A 13,929-nucleotide genomic window follows, 5' to 3' on the forward strand; every position below is an offset into this window, starting at 1 on the left:
ACAATAGAACATGAAGTTTGTCTTTTAAAAGCATAAAAATGTTATAATTATAAAACGCTAAGTGGAAACTGATTATAAAATCAATTAAAGAATTTTCTGAACATGAGGACAAAGATACTTTGAAAACATACAGAAAATGTTTTTTCTAGAACAAAATCAAAATATTCAAGACAAAGTTCAACAATAATGTAAAATTTGGACTGAATGACCAAAACTTCAAATTATCAAGATAGCTCAATTTGATGGATCTTTTAGTAAACTTCAATTTGAAACAACAAAAAGTACTATTTACCAATAATAAATGTAACAGTGATATTATTCATATCATCCAATTTGAGAAATGTAATCCATGGCAAATTAAAAAATACAAACCATACACTAACCAAGGGAACAAAAAAAAATTAACCTTTAAAGGAATCAAGAGATTACCTACACTTATACAACCTTCCTCAATCAGTAGCATATTATGTATATGATGTGCAGAAAACTATAATTAAAGCAAGGCAGTTTTTTATTAGTTGCATAATTTTTAAAATATGAGGAAATTTTGAACTATATCTCTAAAAGACCACAGAGTTATCACTGAAATATGCGTTTCTCAAGACAATGGGCAAAAAGTTCCCATTTATGGGAAATATGTTCTTTTTTTCACACAGTGAAACTGAGAAAAATCCTATCAAATGAGAAATCTTTTTCTCTAATCTAAATACCCCAATAATGCAAACCTTGGGAAATGTAATTTTTTCAATTCAGACTTGGAACAGGTTACTATTAAACAAATGTACAAATCTTATTGCTTGGCACCAGATTTTCCAAAATTAAACATTGCTTAAACCACCATAATGTTCTTAAATCGTATTACAAACTTTTATACCTACTTTTATTTTCTTAATGAAAACTGTTCAATCCAACAATCTAGATCAAACCCTGTAATATATGTCACAGTTCACATAAAAACAAATGATCAACCTTCAGTTTTTGTTAAAATCATGATATTAAGATATCCATAAAAGCTAACTAGGATTTATCAGTGGACAACGATGGACCCACAGAGCGTTGTCTTATAGCATTCTGTGAAAAGTCTTTGTTTGTTCCTTCTTTACTTTCAGCTTCCTCTTCTGAAACATCTTCTTCATCAGCCTCTTGTTCCTCCTCCACTTTTTTCAAAGGTTGAGAAAATTCTGGTAATGATTTTTCTTAAAGACAAGGACCAGAAATGTGTTGTTGTTGATACAGTAGATTTGTTTTAGATTAAAATCAAGATACAATGATTCATGTCTATGACTGGTTTAGCATGTATTAATGTTTGGACTTCCAAAAGGAATAAATTATTAGGAAAACAGTGGAGATTATAAAAACTGGTAGGAAGATCCATTTTACTTGCCAAACTCATTCTTATTATCCACCTAATTAAAAACTGAACTGAAATTAATCAGTAAGCATTAATGCTGTGAATGTGGAAATTTTAAGAAAATATAATACATTAAACAGATCTTATATTAATTTGCTATTAATCTTTTGTTCTATAAAAGTATACTGAAACTTCAACACTATCCTATTTTGGTTCCCAAGGAAAAAGAAATCACAAATGTACAGTTAAAGGTCATATTCTTGTCCATTTTTTCATAAATGTCCTTTCCCTTCACCATTGTATTAAGGTATAATTACAAGCAATAAAATGTACACATATTAAGCAGCCAGTTCAATGAATATTTAAGTATGTGCACATATGCACTCCCTATTTGTTACAGGGTCAATTGCTAATTAACTTAAGCTCAGAGCACACTATGTTACTGAAATGAAATTGGGTCCAAGAGTTTTACTATGTTCACTCTTCCTAGACTGCTGAGAATCCTAGGCAACCCAGAATTGGGGGGAGGATTAGTAAGTAGAGCAAACTATGAGAAGAAATTTCCAGTCACAGACAACCTATAGTTTGATCTGCCTGGCATCCCTCTTTATGCTGGGTTAACAGACTCTATGCTACATCACATCTCACATGGTTCCAGTGAGTACTACTTTACAACAGTGGTTTTCCACCAAGAATGATATGTGCCCCAAGGAACACTCTGCAATATCTGAGATATCTTTGGTTGTCACATCTGGGGAGGGGAGCTGGACAATGCTACTAGCAACTACTGAGATACTGTTGAACATCCAACAATATACAAAAGGTAATCCATTACAATTAAAAAACATCTGCTCAAAGTGGGCAATAATTTCAAGTTTGAAAAACCATGGTTTACATTAACTCTTCCAAGTGAACCCTTTACAAGTGGAATGTACTGGGATTTCTCTAAAAGTCAGATAAGTATAGGAGGAAAGTGGGTTTCCTTCTTCATGCCTGCGAGTGCCAGCTTTCTTTGATCATCCTGTGTCACTTACTACAAAGAGCCAAGCTGAAACTGGAACAAGGTATGGAAAACTGAGCTATTAAGAAACACACAGTATCTTAAAAACATCATCTGAGTCCCAAGGATTCAATCAGTTCTGTTGTCGAACTTCTTGTTACATGACCAATAGGTAGACTGGCCAATAGGCAGGGTTTTTTTTTCCCCTGAACAACTCACAATCTTAGCCAAACACTTATATGGGAAAATCACATGGCATGCTCCAGAAGGAGCAACATCACATTAAAGTCTATATTAATATCTATCAGTTATGTCACTAAAGGAAAACAAATTACCTGAGCACATGAACAGTGAATACTAGGCACTTGATACGCATCATCAGGATAATGTGAGCACTACAGACCTATTTTTTTTTTTTTTTAATGATTTGGAAAGACATTACAATCCATTACTTTATCATTTCCAATCTCTCCAAATAAAAAATATGTTAAGGTACAAATTTTTCTAATAAATTTTTACTGTTGACATTAGTAGAGAAGAGAAAAACTTTAGTTTGACATGAATTAGCTGTCATTTTTAAAATTTTCTAAGAAATTAATTTCCTTATAACTTGCTAAAAGATGTACAGTATCATCTCTGCCATTTCCTTTGGTTCTTCTCAGAAAATTTCTAAAATTATACCTACCCTCCTCTTTCGAGAATATTTACCTCCTTTTATGTACACCAAGTATATATTCCCCAGTTTATTCCATAGAGGGGAGCTTACCAGAGTCACTAATTTTTTAAGAGTCTGTATGTCAATACCAAGTTCTTTCATGGGTAGGGACCTATACAGCTTTCTATTGGTAACCATTTTCTGCCAAGACAGTGCTTTTCAAAGAGCAGTCTTCAGACCAACAGCATTAACTTCACCTAGAATTTATCAGAAATGCTTCCCAGCCTCATCACAGAACCTGATTCCAAAACCAGAGAAGGGACCAGCAACCTATTTCAACAAGTTCTCCTGGCAAGTACAGTACGCTTTCAAGTTTTCTCTAATTGGAAAGACAATTCTGACTCGGATACCTACGTTCCCAGATAGAGAAATTAAATCTACACAGACTCCGAGAGAATTCTCTCAGCAAATGACTTCGATAGAGATGAGAATCTGGCAGCTGTCCCAAAAATGATTCAGTCTACATAGTATGATTCAGAATGAACTTTGGTACATTTATGAGATATAAGGTCAGTTGCCCTATCAACCTATAGATTTTCTGACAGCAGCAGAAGTTATGAGAGAGTAAAATTAGAGAAGAGTAATCAAGGAAACTAATAATAAAGTATTTCTATGTAGTTATTTTTTTTATTTGTGAAATCAAATCTTATTTTTATTCACAATTTAAGGGTTGGCGAATGAACATATTATATTCATTTCACCTCAAAAACCTTAAACCTGACAACAAATTTATCTTTTAAGTAATCTGTGCTTACATTTTTCCTGGCAGATCAGTAGCCCCTGGTGAATAAAATTATTCCTCTGCCCATAACTGCCCCTTTTCCAATCAACATGACTATCCAGGAAGGATAGAAACACGGTAAATTAAATATCCACTGATTTCATGTCAGGAGTTTTGACTTCAATAAATCCTCAAGAAGGGCAGCAAAATGCAGGAAATAGCATGATAGTCATGCTTTTGATTTATGTTTACACTTAGTTCTGTCATTTCTGTGTGACCTTCATCTCTCTGAACCTTAGGTTTTCTCAACTAAAAACGAGAACCTAAACAGTCAACTATAAAGTTGCTGAAGAGCCAATAAATAAACAGAAAAGTACACGTTCTTTACTAACTAAAAGTATGAGGGCTTATACCACCAGCACAATTTTCCAAAATCAAAAATAAGAGATTAGAAAGTACTTGTATTATAACAGGCAGATTAAATGCTTTGAATTATATAAATTCATTTTATAGTACAGTTCAGGTCAATGCCAATCCAGATCAGGAATTGCATTTTTCAATATTCTACCAAAAAAATGAAAATTGGCTGGAACAAGAGCGGAGTACATTCACCTAAAAATTTGAATTCTGACTCAGGTATACTGAAACAGATCCATGAATAACATGAAGTATTCAAATACACTGACATCAGATCAATGTTATTAAATAGCTATAAGCTAAATGCAAGGTTGAAATTCTCTGAGTCTAGACAAAAACCATATTCCAAAATTCAATGGGCTACTTACTATTCTCACTTGAAATACACATCTCCTCCTCCTTCATTTATACCACAACTGATAGAGGTCACCACTCCAAATTTAGGAATCAAAACTGAAGAGAAACCTATTAAGTGTGTAATTGTGTTTACAGAAACAAACAGAATCATAGTTGAATAAAAATATAAACATTTTAGGGCTGGGGCTGTAGCTCAGTGGTAAAGAGCTTGTTTATTAGCATGAGCTAGGTCCTGGATTCACACAGCAAAAAACAAAAAAACAAAGAAAACTCCAAAACAAAAACATTTTAAAATATACTTACTTAAAGGGTATGGCTGTGGTTTGCGCCTTTTTGAAGGACAAAGGCAATCTGCCACAAAAATCATACACTGTAAAAATAAACAGAATCATAACATATAACTAATGCAATTGTGTCATTTTAAAATATTTTCGTTTTAGTGCTCTAAAAATGAACTCACAAGTCCTAATAACAGTCCTGAAAGTAGAGTTGCTAAAGCAAAAAGTGTGTATGATCCCCAAACCGGTAATCCAAGGTCTTCAATAAAATAGTTGTGGCAAGTCTGAAATCAAAAGGGGAAAAAAAAAAAACAAATGAACTAAAAATTGTTTCTTTACAAAAATGACAGTTTAAGATAGAAATATTTTAATCCATACCCTGATGTACATGGACAGCCGAAAGAGTGCTGACATACTACTCATCCTAAAATAAAAAGAGATGATTTGAAAACTGAGTAAGATACACAGCATTGTCTACATGTTTTAAAATCTACTCCATAATTTCCCCCAACAACAGATATTACTGCTACTATGGAGACAAGTAATCTCTTACTCACTTCATGACTGTAATAAGGTTTGTTCAGAAAAAGTAAGTTTCTGAATTGCTATCTTCATCTGATCATCTCATAAAGAAAATACTTGGTAAGTTATTTTTTCTTTCCTTTTCTAGTTTTAGTGGTTACTTTTTCATCCCCCAGTACTCAGGATTAAACCCAGGGCCTTGAATATGCTAGGTAACAAGTATTCCACTGCTGCACTACATCCCCCATCCCTTTTTCTTTTCTCATGAAATCGCTGAGGCTGATCCCAAACTTGTGATCCTCTGTCTTAACCTCCCAAGTAGCTGGGATTACAGGCATGCACCACTGCTTCCAGTTCAATATTCACTTTGAACTTTCATCTGATGATTTCTCAAAACACTGACCAACTGGCTGTATGAAATTAGTTGGAAATGGCAATTCTTATTCACCCTGAAATCTTCCCAAAAAATGAGCATACAAGGGAGTCTGAAGGAACAACTGGGAACACTTGTTAAGATGATTCTTCCCAATTAAAAATCACTTCTCTCTGGCTGGGGATGTAACACAGTGGCAGAATACTTGTCCAGCATGTACAAGGCCCTGGATTTTATCCCCAGCACCTCCAAAACAAAATTACCTCTCTTATTCTGTTAAAAATTAAAATTTATAATAGCACAGTTTAATAACTTTCAATGAAATATAAATGACTACATAAGAAATAAATCATCATATAAGCAATTTTTTATGTAATTAAATGCAGGTAGTTTAGATAGGCAGTTAAAAAAAAAAAAAAAATGCTTCAAAGGAAGAAGGGTTTCCAACAATATTCCCTCTAGCAAGAAGTAGAGGTTGGTGTTGCCCAGGGTTTTTTCACACACAAGTGAAAAGGATGGCTTAATCCAATGCCGCCATTTGCTGGGGTAGATGAACCTGCCAAGCTTACGCTTGCAGTGACCTGTCTACACAGTCTCCCAATAAAAAAGGTACAGCCTGCTGCCTTTAAGATTCAACAGAAACTTAAAAGCAAATGCCTTTTCTACCAGAAAAAGATTCACTTAAGAGATTTTAAAAAACAAAAAATCAGTTACATTTTAAGTTCAACATTGAAAACTAGTTTAATCATGTTGCTTTTGTTGTTTAAAAGGCCAAGTGGAAAGCTGAGTATGGTGGTGCAGGTCTATAATCCCAGTGGCTTGGGCGACTGAGGCCAGAAGATCGAGAGTTCAAAGCCTGCCTCAGCAAAAGCAAGGCGCCCAGCAACTCAGTGTGACCCTGTCTCTAAATAAAATACAAAGCAGGGCTGGGGATGTGGCTCAGTGGTTGAGTATCCCTGAGTTCAATTCCTGGTACCCCCCAAAAAATAAATAAAATTGGTTGGAGATGTGGCTTAGTGGCAGAGAGCCCCTGGGTTCAATCCCCAGTATGGCAAAAAAAAAAAAAAAAAAAAAGACAAGCAGGGATAGCAACAAGGAACTAAATCTGTGTGGCTCACTATTGTCTGCACTGATTAAACTATATCAGGAATACTAGGTTCCATCATTGCATTGGATACGGTGGTTCGATGAGAAGTTCTAATATCTAAAGAATAATTTGGAGGCACAAAAAGAAAAGACACACTTCAATTTCAAAATATTACTTAGAGTTCATCTTTCTCCCACTCCCAGAATCCAAAGCATTTTTCTCTGATGGTTGGTGATCCAACATTCCATCTCCCAAGCGCAAGTATGGTAAGGAGACCAGAACAAGATGAGAACATAACCTCCACAAACCTCACCATTTTTACAAGTCTCTTGAATGACCAGTAAGGCCTTGTACGCCAACTGTGTAGCAGGAAATATGCTTGCCATTCCCAATACTAACTAGTATAAAAAAATATATCCATCTCCTAACTGAATTTAAGCTCAGGGATTAATTATATCATTAGTTATTGTTCAGAGACACTATCCATACAAGTTAAATGGGCAGAATAATCAAATGTAATTAATCACTGTGCAGCAAGAAGTTTAAAGGTAATATATGTAGGTAAGTATCTGAGTCTTTCAAATTACGACATGCCCATTACACTGTTTAGTCTCTGGGGCACTATTAAATTTTTAATGACAAATCTGATCAAATCTAAGCATCCAAAATATTCTTAAAAAGGCACGAAGCCTAATTCTATAGAATGGCTCCACCTAGTTTATTAAGCAGCAAAGTTATCTGTTTGTTTTACAAGATCTAACTAAACATAGCAAACATAATAAATCTAAATATGCCTTAAGAGTCCAAGAAACAAACTGTACATGTATTTATTTATATGAAATATAATTATCTCTTCCAATGAATTCTGAACAAAACAAGAGAAAAATCCCTCATACTCACAGAACAGAACCTGGACCAAACCATGATGAAACAGGTTCAATATTCTTCCACTCTTTTTCGCTTATGAAGTTGATGAAGTCTTTCTTAGTCCTTGGACCCTGATAACGTCTAAATTCACCATCTTTACAACTAAGGATCAGAATTAAATATTAATAGCAAAGGGAAATAAATTTTGTATTTGTTTTCACTATTGCCTCACCTCATTTTAGTCAATTCTAATATTCAAATCATTAGCGATGCAGCAGCAGCATATTAAATTACTCAGGTCCAAATATAATCATAAGTCTTAAGATTTGGTTGTTACTCTTTCAAGTATGAAAGTACTATGAAGCACAGTAAGCAGATAAATCTCAGAAAATTATTTAAGCCTTATGTATAATATTCATATTAAAGGAATTACCATATGAAAAGTTACTAAAATAGTGCCTGAAACATAAAAATTATTAGCTATTTTTAAATTATAAGTTTTTTTTTTTTTTTTTGCTGGTACTTTCCATCATAGTCACATCATTTCTGCCAACCTGTTTTAAATTACAAGGAGCATCTGGGGCAGTACTTTCCTCCCAAGGACTTTGTGATCCTATTTACAATCAACTTTGCAGTCTTCCTTCCATCCACCTCCACCTTCCCATTCCCTATGTATGGGATTCTGTCAAACAGTCCAATGTTTTCCAGTCTTGTGCATCTTCAAGTGCAAAAATCTCAATAGCTCCATACTACCTAGTACCACAGGGTTAGGGGATCCTTTTTCCATCCAAAGAAAAAGACCACAAGGAAACTACCACTCAAAAATACAGTTTTAAGGAGAAGATGAAAATTAAAGTTTTCTTTGAAGGATGGTAAGATTGCAAAAGCCAGAAAAAATTGAGAAAAAGGCAAGGCAAATGCCAGGACTGAGAGAAAAGGGATGGGAAATTCCAGATCAGTTCAGTGATATTGAGAAGTAAAAAGAAACAGGAATACTGACTATAGCCAACTAAAGGGCATGTGGGGAAAAGGAATGAATGAAAAGGGAGGGAGAAAAGCACTTATAGGATATAGAAAAAAGAAATTTAAATAGATACAAAGGGAGGATGGGTGACTAAAAAGGCTAAAAAGGTGGAAAAAATGGACAAGGAGAAAACAAGATATAGACATACACAAGGAACTGCCCATTTGTTTTTGTGTTGTTCTTTATTGCAGTACTAAGGATTGAATCCAGGAGTGCTCTTAGTTACATCTCTAACCCTTTTTATTTTTTACACTGAGATAAGGTCTTGCTAATTCACTGAGGCTGGCCTCAAACTTGTGATTCTCCTTAAGTCTCTTGAGTCACTGGGATTACAAGCATGCACCACCACACCCAATAGAATGTCAGCTTGGTTTAAAAATTTTAAATGAAGAGAAGTACCTCTTAATACTTAGCCTACCAACTAGATGACATCAAGGTACAGAGCAGGTAGACAGATATGAGATTTCCCACCTCCAGATTAGAATATCAGTAAAGTCAAACTAAAAGACCTGATATTGACACTACACAGTCTTGTTCCTTCTGACTTAACACTACCCTATCACCCACTACTGTCCCCCCGACCCCACAAAAGCTTAGCTGCTTTTTTTGAAAATACCATATTCCTGTTTATGAGAATGTCCCATGGAATGGAATGCTTACCCTGCACTCTTGAAAATTCTACTTCCAAGATTTCATTTAAACCCCATGTTCTCCAGGAACTGCTCCAGCAAACAGCCAGGTCTCCCCTTCGCCCTATTTCCCAAAGGATTCACCAGCACTCTGGGCTCACAATCATTACCTATGCTGAACAGGATCACACCATTTCACATGAGCATCACTTTCCAAACAACTGCAAATCTCTGACGACAAGGACTGCTTCATGTGTCATTTGTCTATCTAAAGGAACTTAGGGTACTATAAAAGCAAAATGAGCTCTCTCAAATACTTGCTGAATGAGATTACCTCAGCTCTTCAAACTGATCCAAGAGAGAGGCCTACTATTCTGATTATACTATGATACATTCTTTTCCATAAATGAGAATCTTCAAATACTTACTGATAAATAGTTGGAAGAGCAGTTATGATAAACCGTCCACTCAGTCCTGTAAGTAATAAAGAACATACAGCAGGTTTTATATGGGACAATCACTAGTATAAGGTAATTCTGAATTATTTAAATGCTATTAAGAATATGTAAATTATGCCTAAAATAGTTGAGCTTTGTAATAAACAATGAAAATATAAATTATGTACTTAAAGCAACTTTTGAAAACACATTACTGCATATTAGCTCAATTTAAAAATTTGTCAAGTTTGAATATTTACATTTGTGTATATATGTAAGCACTTGGTCAATTACACTAATGTATAATTAAAACTACTCGTGATGAGTCAAGAGAATTATAATAGGGTTTTAGGTCTCAAATCAAATCATACTTGACATACGAGAACAAAGGCAGTTTATATTGTTGTTAAAAATGGGAAAGACTATGAAGCTTTCCATTCCAGCTGACATTTGTCATTAACCATGTGTCAACCTGATGACTGAGAATTAACCTGTTTTCTTATCTGTAATATGGTATATTTTGTATCTCATATGTATGTGAGGATTAAACCAGAAATGCAAAACCCTTCAGAGTTGCAATAGGTAAGTGATCAATAAATAGTTCCTATTGTTACCATCTGGGACAGCACAACCAGGAATCCAGGTTTACTTAGACCACCAAGAAAAAGTCTGAGGCTGGTCAAGACAGAAGCACCAAGGACAAGACCCACCACTTGTGCAGGGGACCATGACAAGAATGTATTTGATCCCACTATCTTGGGGCTTTGTAATTAAAGAGTCCACATCCTCAAATCATAGGTATTAAATCTGAAATTCAATTTTAGAGTCAAATCAGAGAATGTGATCTTGACTTTGAAAAAAAAATGCCCTTATTCTGAAGCTTAGTGAGTTGTAAATGATGGCTTGGCCAAAGTCTACTTGGACCACAGAGCTCTAAGATTTCTCAAAGGCATCTTACTTACTAGTCTGAAGACTGGAGCACAAAAAAAGATAAGAGAAACTTAAATGGGCAGGAATAGGGAGAGAATGATGTCTCCAAGGTCCCATAGAGCAACACAAACAAGGAAATGAGTTGTATACACAACAAGGGAATCTGCTTTTTGCAGTCACTGCAACTGAGCCCTCATCAGAGAAATGATGAGTCAAGTGGGCTTAACTAGCTGTGGACTAATTTAACTAGATGCAGAACATTATGTTTTCAAAACGTAATGAAAGGTCAAGAGCATATAATGTGAAAAATAAGATAAATCTCAACATAATTGGCAAAGAAACAAAACCAACCAGACTTACAGTACCTGTCTGCTCTGTGACATCTACTTTTGCAACATTAACCTCAAGATCTTCTCCCCATTCAGCAAAACTTTCCCATTCTGGTTGAAGATTTTGACAAGCAGGACACCACGGTGCATAACTAAAATAAAGTTTAAAAACGAAGAGTTAAGCGCTTTTATGATCACTCATCTTGGGATAAAACAAAATCATGAAGAATATTTTATACTAAAACATGAAAATAAAGTGGTTAATTTTATACTCATGAAAACAGTTCTGTGGGTCTAACAATCTGGATATTAAGAAATATGAACTAAGGATCATAACCATCCATAATAAAGCAAACCTGAAAATAAAATTTTAAAGACACAAAGGCCTTTTCGCATGAAAAACAGCTCATAAAAAATCCTTGTATTATTCTGCTACAATGTGGCCACCAGAAAGCTTGAGACTTTTTTTTTTTTTTTAAGTTCACATTTTAACAATTTTATACTACAGATTCGAATGCAAGGTGTTGGAAAAATACAAAGTACCTTGGGCTATGGTGAATGAGGAAACACAAGTTCCAACTTAAGGCAGCTACTACTATGCAGCAGGATTGCCACAGGGATGGCTGGCCCAGGAAGGAAGGCTATTCACATTAAAAGACCCTAGAGACCTGCATTTTCATGGAAAAATATTTTTTCAAAATCTGACCCCCACACAAATACTAACCAGGCTAAACAAAACTCATGGCCAGCCAATTTCCAAGATCCTAGGTTTACAAATTCTATGGCCAACCACACTAGCATTTAAATGGCATTCACAATCTTCCCAGGTCTTAATTCTGCTCTAGAATTTTCCTTTTCTACTTTATTGTAGATTGCAATTTGCCTCTGCTTATGGAACCACAATATATGAAGACTACACATGTTTAAAAAAAGTTTCTATTTTTTTTTACTTATTTTAGGAAAAATTTTCCAAAACAGGGTGGGGGAGTGTAAGGTGGGAGGAGTAAGGGTGTAAGGTGGGGTGTAAGGGTGGGGGATGCAAGAGAAGAATGGAGGATGGTTGGATTGTGTAGAGGGAAATGAGGGCTGGGGAGAAGGCAGGGGAAAGGAAAGACAATGGAATGAGACAAACATCATTACCCTATGTACATGTATGATTACAGGAACGGTGTGACTCTACATCCTCTGACTCTACATCCTCTACACTGTGTACAACCACAGAAATGAAAAGTTGTACCCCATTTGTATACAATGAATCAAAAAAAAAAAAAAAGTTACTGACTCTGTCTGCTGGGTTGTCTCCACAGGATGTCCACCCCCCCATCTGCCTCCGTAACCCTCAACTCTTACTTCATCCATGGTCCAGAAAAACACCTGAGCCTTATTAAAGAAGCAGGTGTTCCAACAATTACTGCATGCTTATTCTAGAGGCCCAAAGAAAGCCAGTATAGCAATATCTGGACGGGACAATTAAGGTCTTAGGCATCTGTTTCTCCTTTGTATATGGGATAATACTATCATCAGGGAATTAAATATGACAATGTATTTAAAGGTGCTTAGTAGTGTGTTGTACACAGACAATATTCAATAATGGTGCTTTTGGCCAATAGTGGTTATACCACTCTTATCAGTCATACTACCACCACCACCAATTTAGCACTAAAACAAAGGCAGTTATTTCCTACCGCAGCACAAAGGACTTTAAAGTAGAACTACCACACAAGATACATTATTTTGTTCGAACTACTACAACCTAGCACTCCTAAGGGTTTGCAATAATCAAAGTAATGATTAATTTTATCTTTTAATACAATATCACTTACAAAGCTAGGAGTCACCACTCAAGAATTCTCTACACTGCGAATACACAATAGAAAAAGATGCGGAAAAAGAATGTATGGGGGGGGGTACGAATATTTTTAAATAACCCTATTTCAATTAGCATATACAACAAAAAGTCCCAAATTCAACCCTACAAATAGATGTTTCTGAAGGATAAACGAAAAGCAAGACTGTGCTCCACATCCTCTTCTGTAGAGCGTAGCGAATTTAAGTCTGGATGTCCATCTGTAAAGGATCATTCTAAAATAAACGATCCGGGAACTAGCCAGACGCCACCCCCACCCCTTCCCGCCCGAACACCAATCCCAAAGCCATGAAGAAAAGTTAAGAAAGAATTCGGTGTAGCACAAATCCTGTGGCGCACCACGGCACTAGAAGAGGAACACGGGAACACAGTGCAGGAGAAACTTAGTATTTCCAGGAAGGAAACCGGGAGGGATGCGACCACGCCGGCGGCAGCTCCCTGGAGGAGCTGGGGATCCAGAGGAGTTGAGGCGCCCGCTCGGCAACAGGGAGGTGAAGTTCCAGGGCCTGCCTGAGAAGAGGGGGTGAGGTCGGGTGTGCAGGCTCGGAGGGACCCCCGCCGGCGACGCGGGACAAACGCCCCACACTCACAATTCTATCATCCACTCTCCTTCCAGCAACTCCCTCCAGTTCTCGTCTGTGATGACACGCACGTCGCTCCGCCGCCCATGGGTCCGAGGAACCCCCCAAAGCAACTGCACCAACACCGTCAGGAGAACCACGAGACGCCCGGGGGGCGCCATGACCGCCTCTCGCCCAGCCCTGGGACAGCTCCGCAGCCCCGCCTCCCGCAGCAGCTCCCACTTCCGCTCTGGCCGGCAGCTCCGCTCATGCGCACGGCGGCGCGGCGAGGCGCGCGAGCCCAGGGCAAACTCAGTGCGCATGACTGGGCCTTGCTCCCTGTGGGTGGCGGCGGAGGGAAAAAGGGAAGCGCGCCGAAGTAGTGCGCATGACAAAAAGTCGAAGCGTTACCCCGACTGCGGTGCGGCGGGACCAGGCCCCGGAAAAGCCCGAAATGGGACGTGG

General features: G+C 36.9%; 1 protein-coding gene across 2 annotated transcripts; it reads right to left on the reverse strand.

Annotated features, from left to right (window-relative positions):
• Positions 1-862: 862 nt before the first annotated feature.
• Positions 863-13,719, reverse strand: TMX1 (thioredoxin related transmembrane protein 1). 2 transcript variants are annotated; one of them, XM_079128663.1, is made up of 8 exons: positions 13,495-13,713; positions 11,074-11,189; positions 9,770-9,815; positions 7,722-7,850; positions 5,218-5,263; positions 5,022-5,123; positions 4,865-4,931; positions 863-1,196 (listed from the first exon to the last, which is right to left on the reverse strand). In XM_079128663.1, exons 1-8 carry the CDS (start codon positions 13,644-13,646, stop codon positions 1,018-1,020), a joined length of 837 nt encoding a protein of 278 aa, XP_078984789.1. In that variant the 5' UTR covers positions 13,647-13,713; the 3' UTR covers positions 863-1,017. The 2 variants fall into 2 exon arrangements, with proteins under 2 accessions (XP_078984789.1, XP_078984790.1); XM_079128664.1 differs by lacking the exon at positions 7,722-7,850 and having other exon boundaries at positions 13,495-13,719.
• Positions 13,720-13,929: the final 210 nt, after the last annotated feature.

The sequence above is a fragment of the Sciurus vulgaris genome (assembly GCF_902686455.1).
Source record: "Sciurus vulgaris genome assembly, chromosome: 2".
Taxonomy (NCBI): Eukaryota; Metazoa; Chordata; class Mammalia; order Rodentia; family Sciuridae; genus Sciurus; species Sciurus vulgaris.

What these genes read in the sequence shown, in the direction of transcription:
- TMX1 (XM_079128663.1), bottom strand. Translation starts at nt 13,646, where the DNA reads ATGGCGCCCCCCGGGCGTCTCGTGGTTCTCCTGACGGTGTTGGTGCAG. An exon ending in GGCTGTCCATGTACATCAGG is followed by an intron (nt 5,124 to 5,217) that starts GTATGGATTAAA and finishes TTTTGATTTCAG; the next exon opens with ACTTGCCACAACTATTTTAT. An exon ending in CAGGACTGTTATTAGGACTT is followed by an intron (nt 4,932 to 5,021) that starts GTGAGTTCATTT and finishes TTATTTTTACAG; the next exon opens with TGTATGATTTTTGTGGCAGA.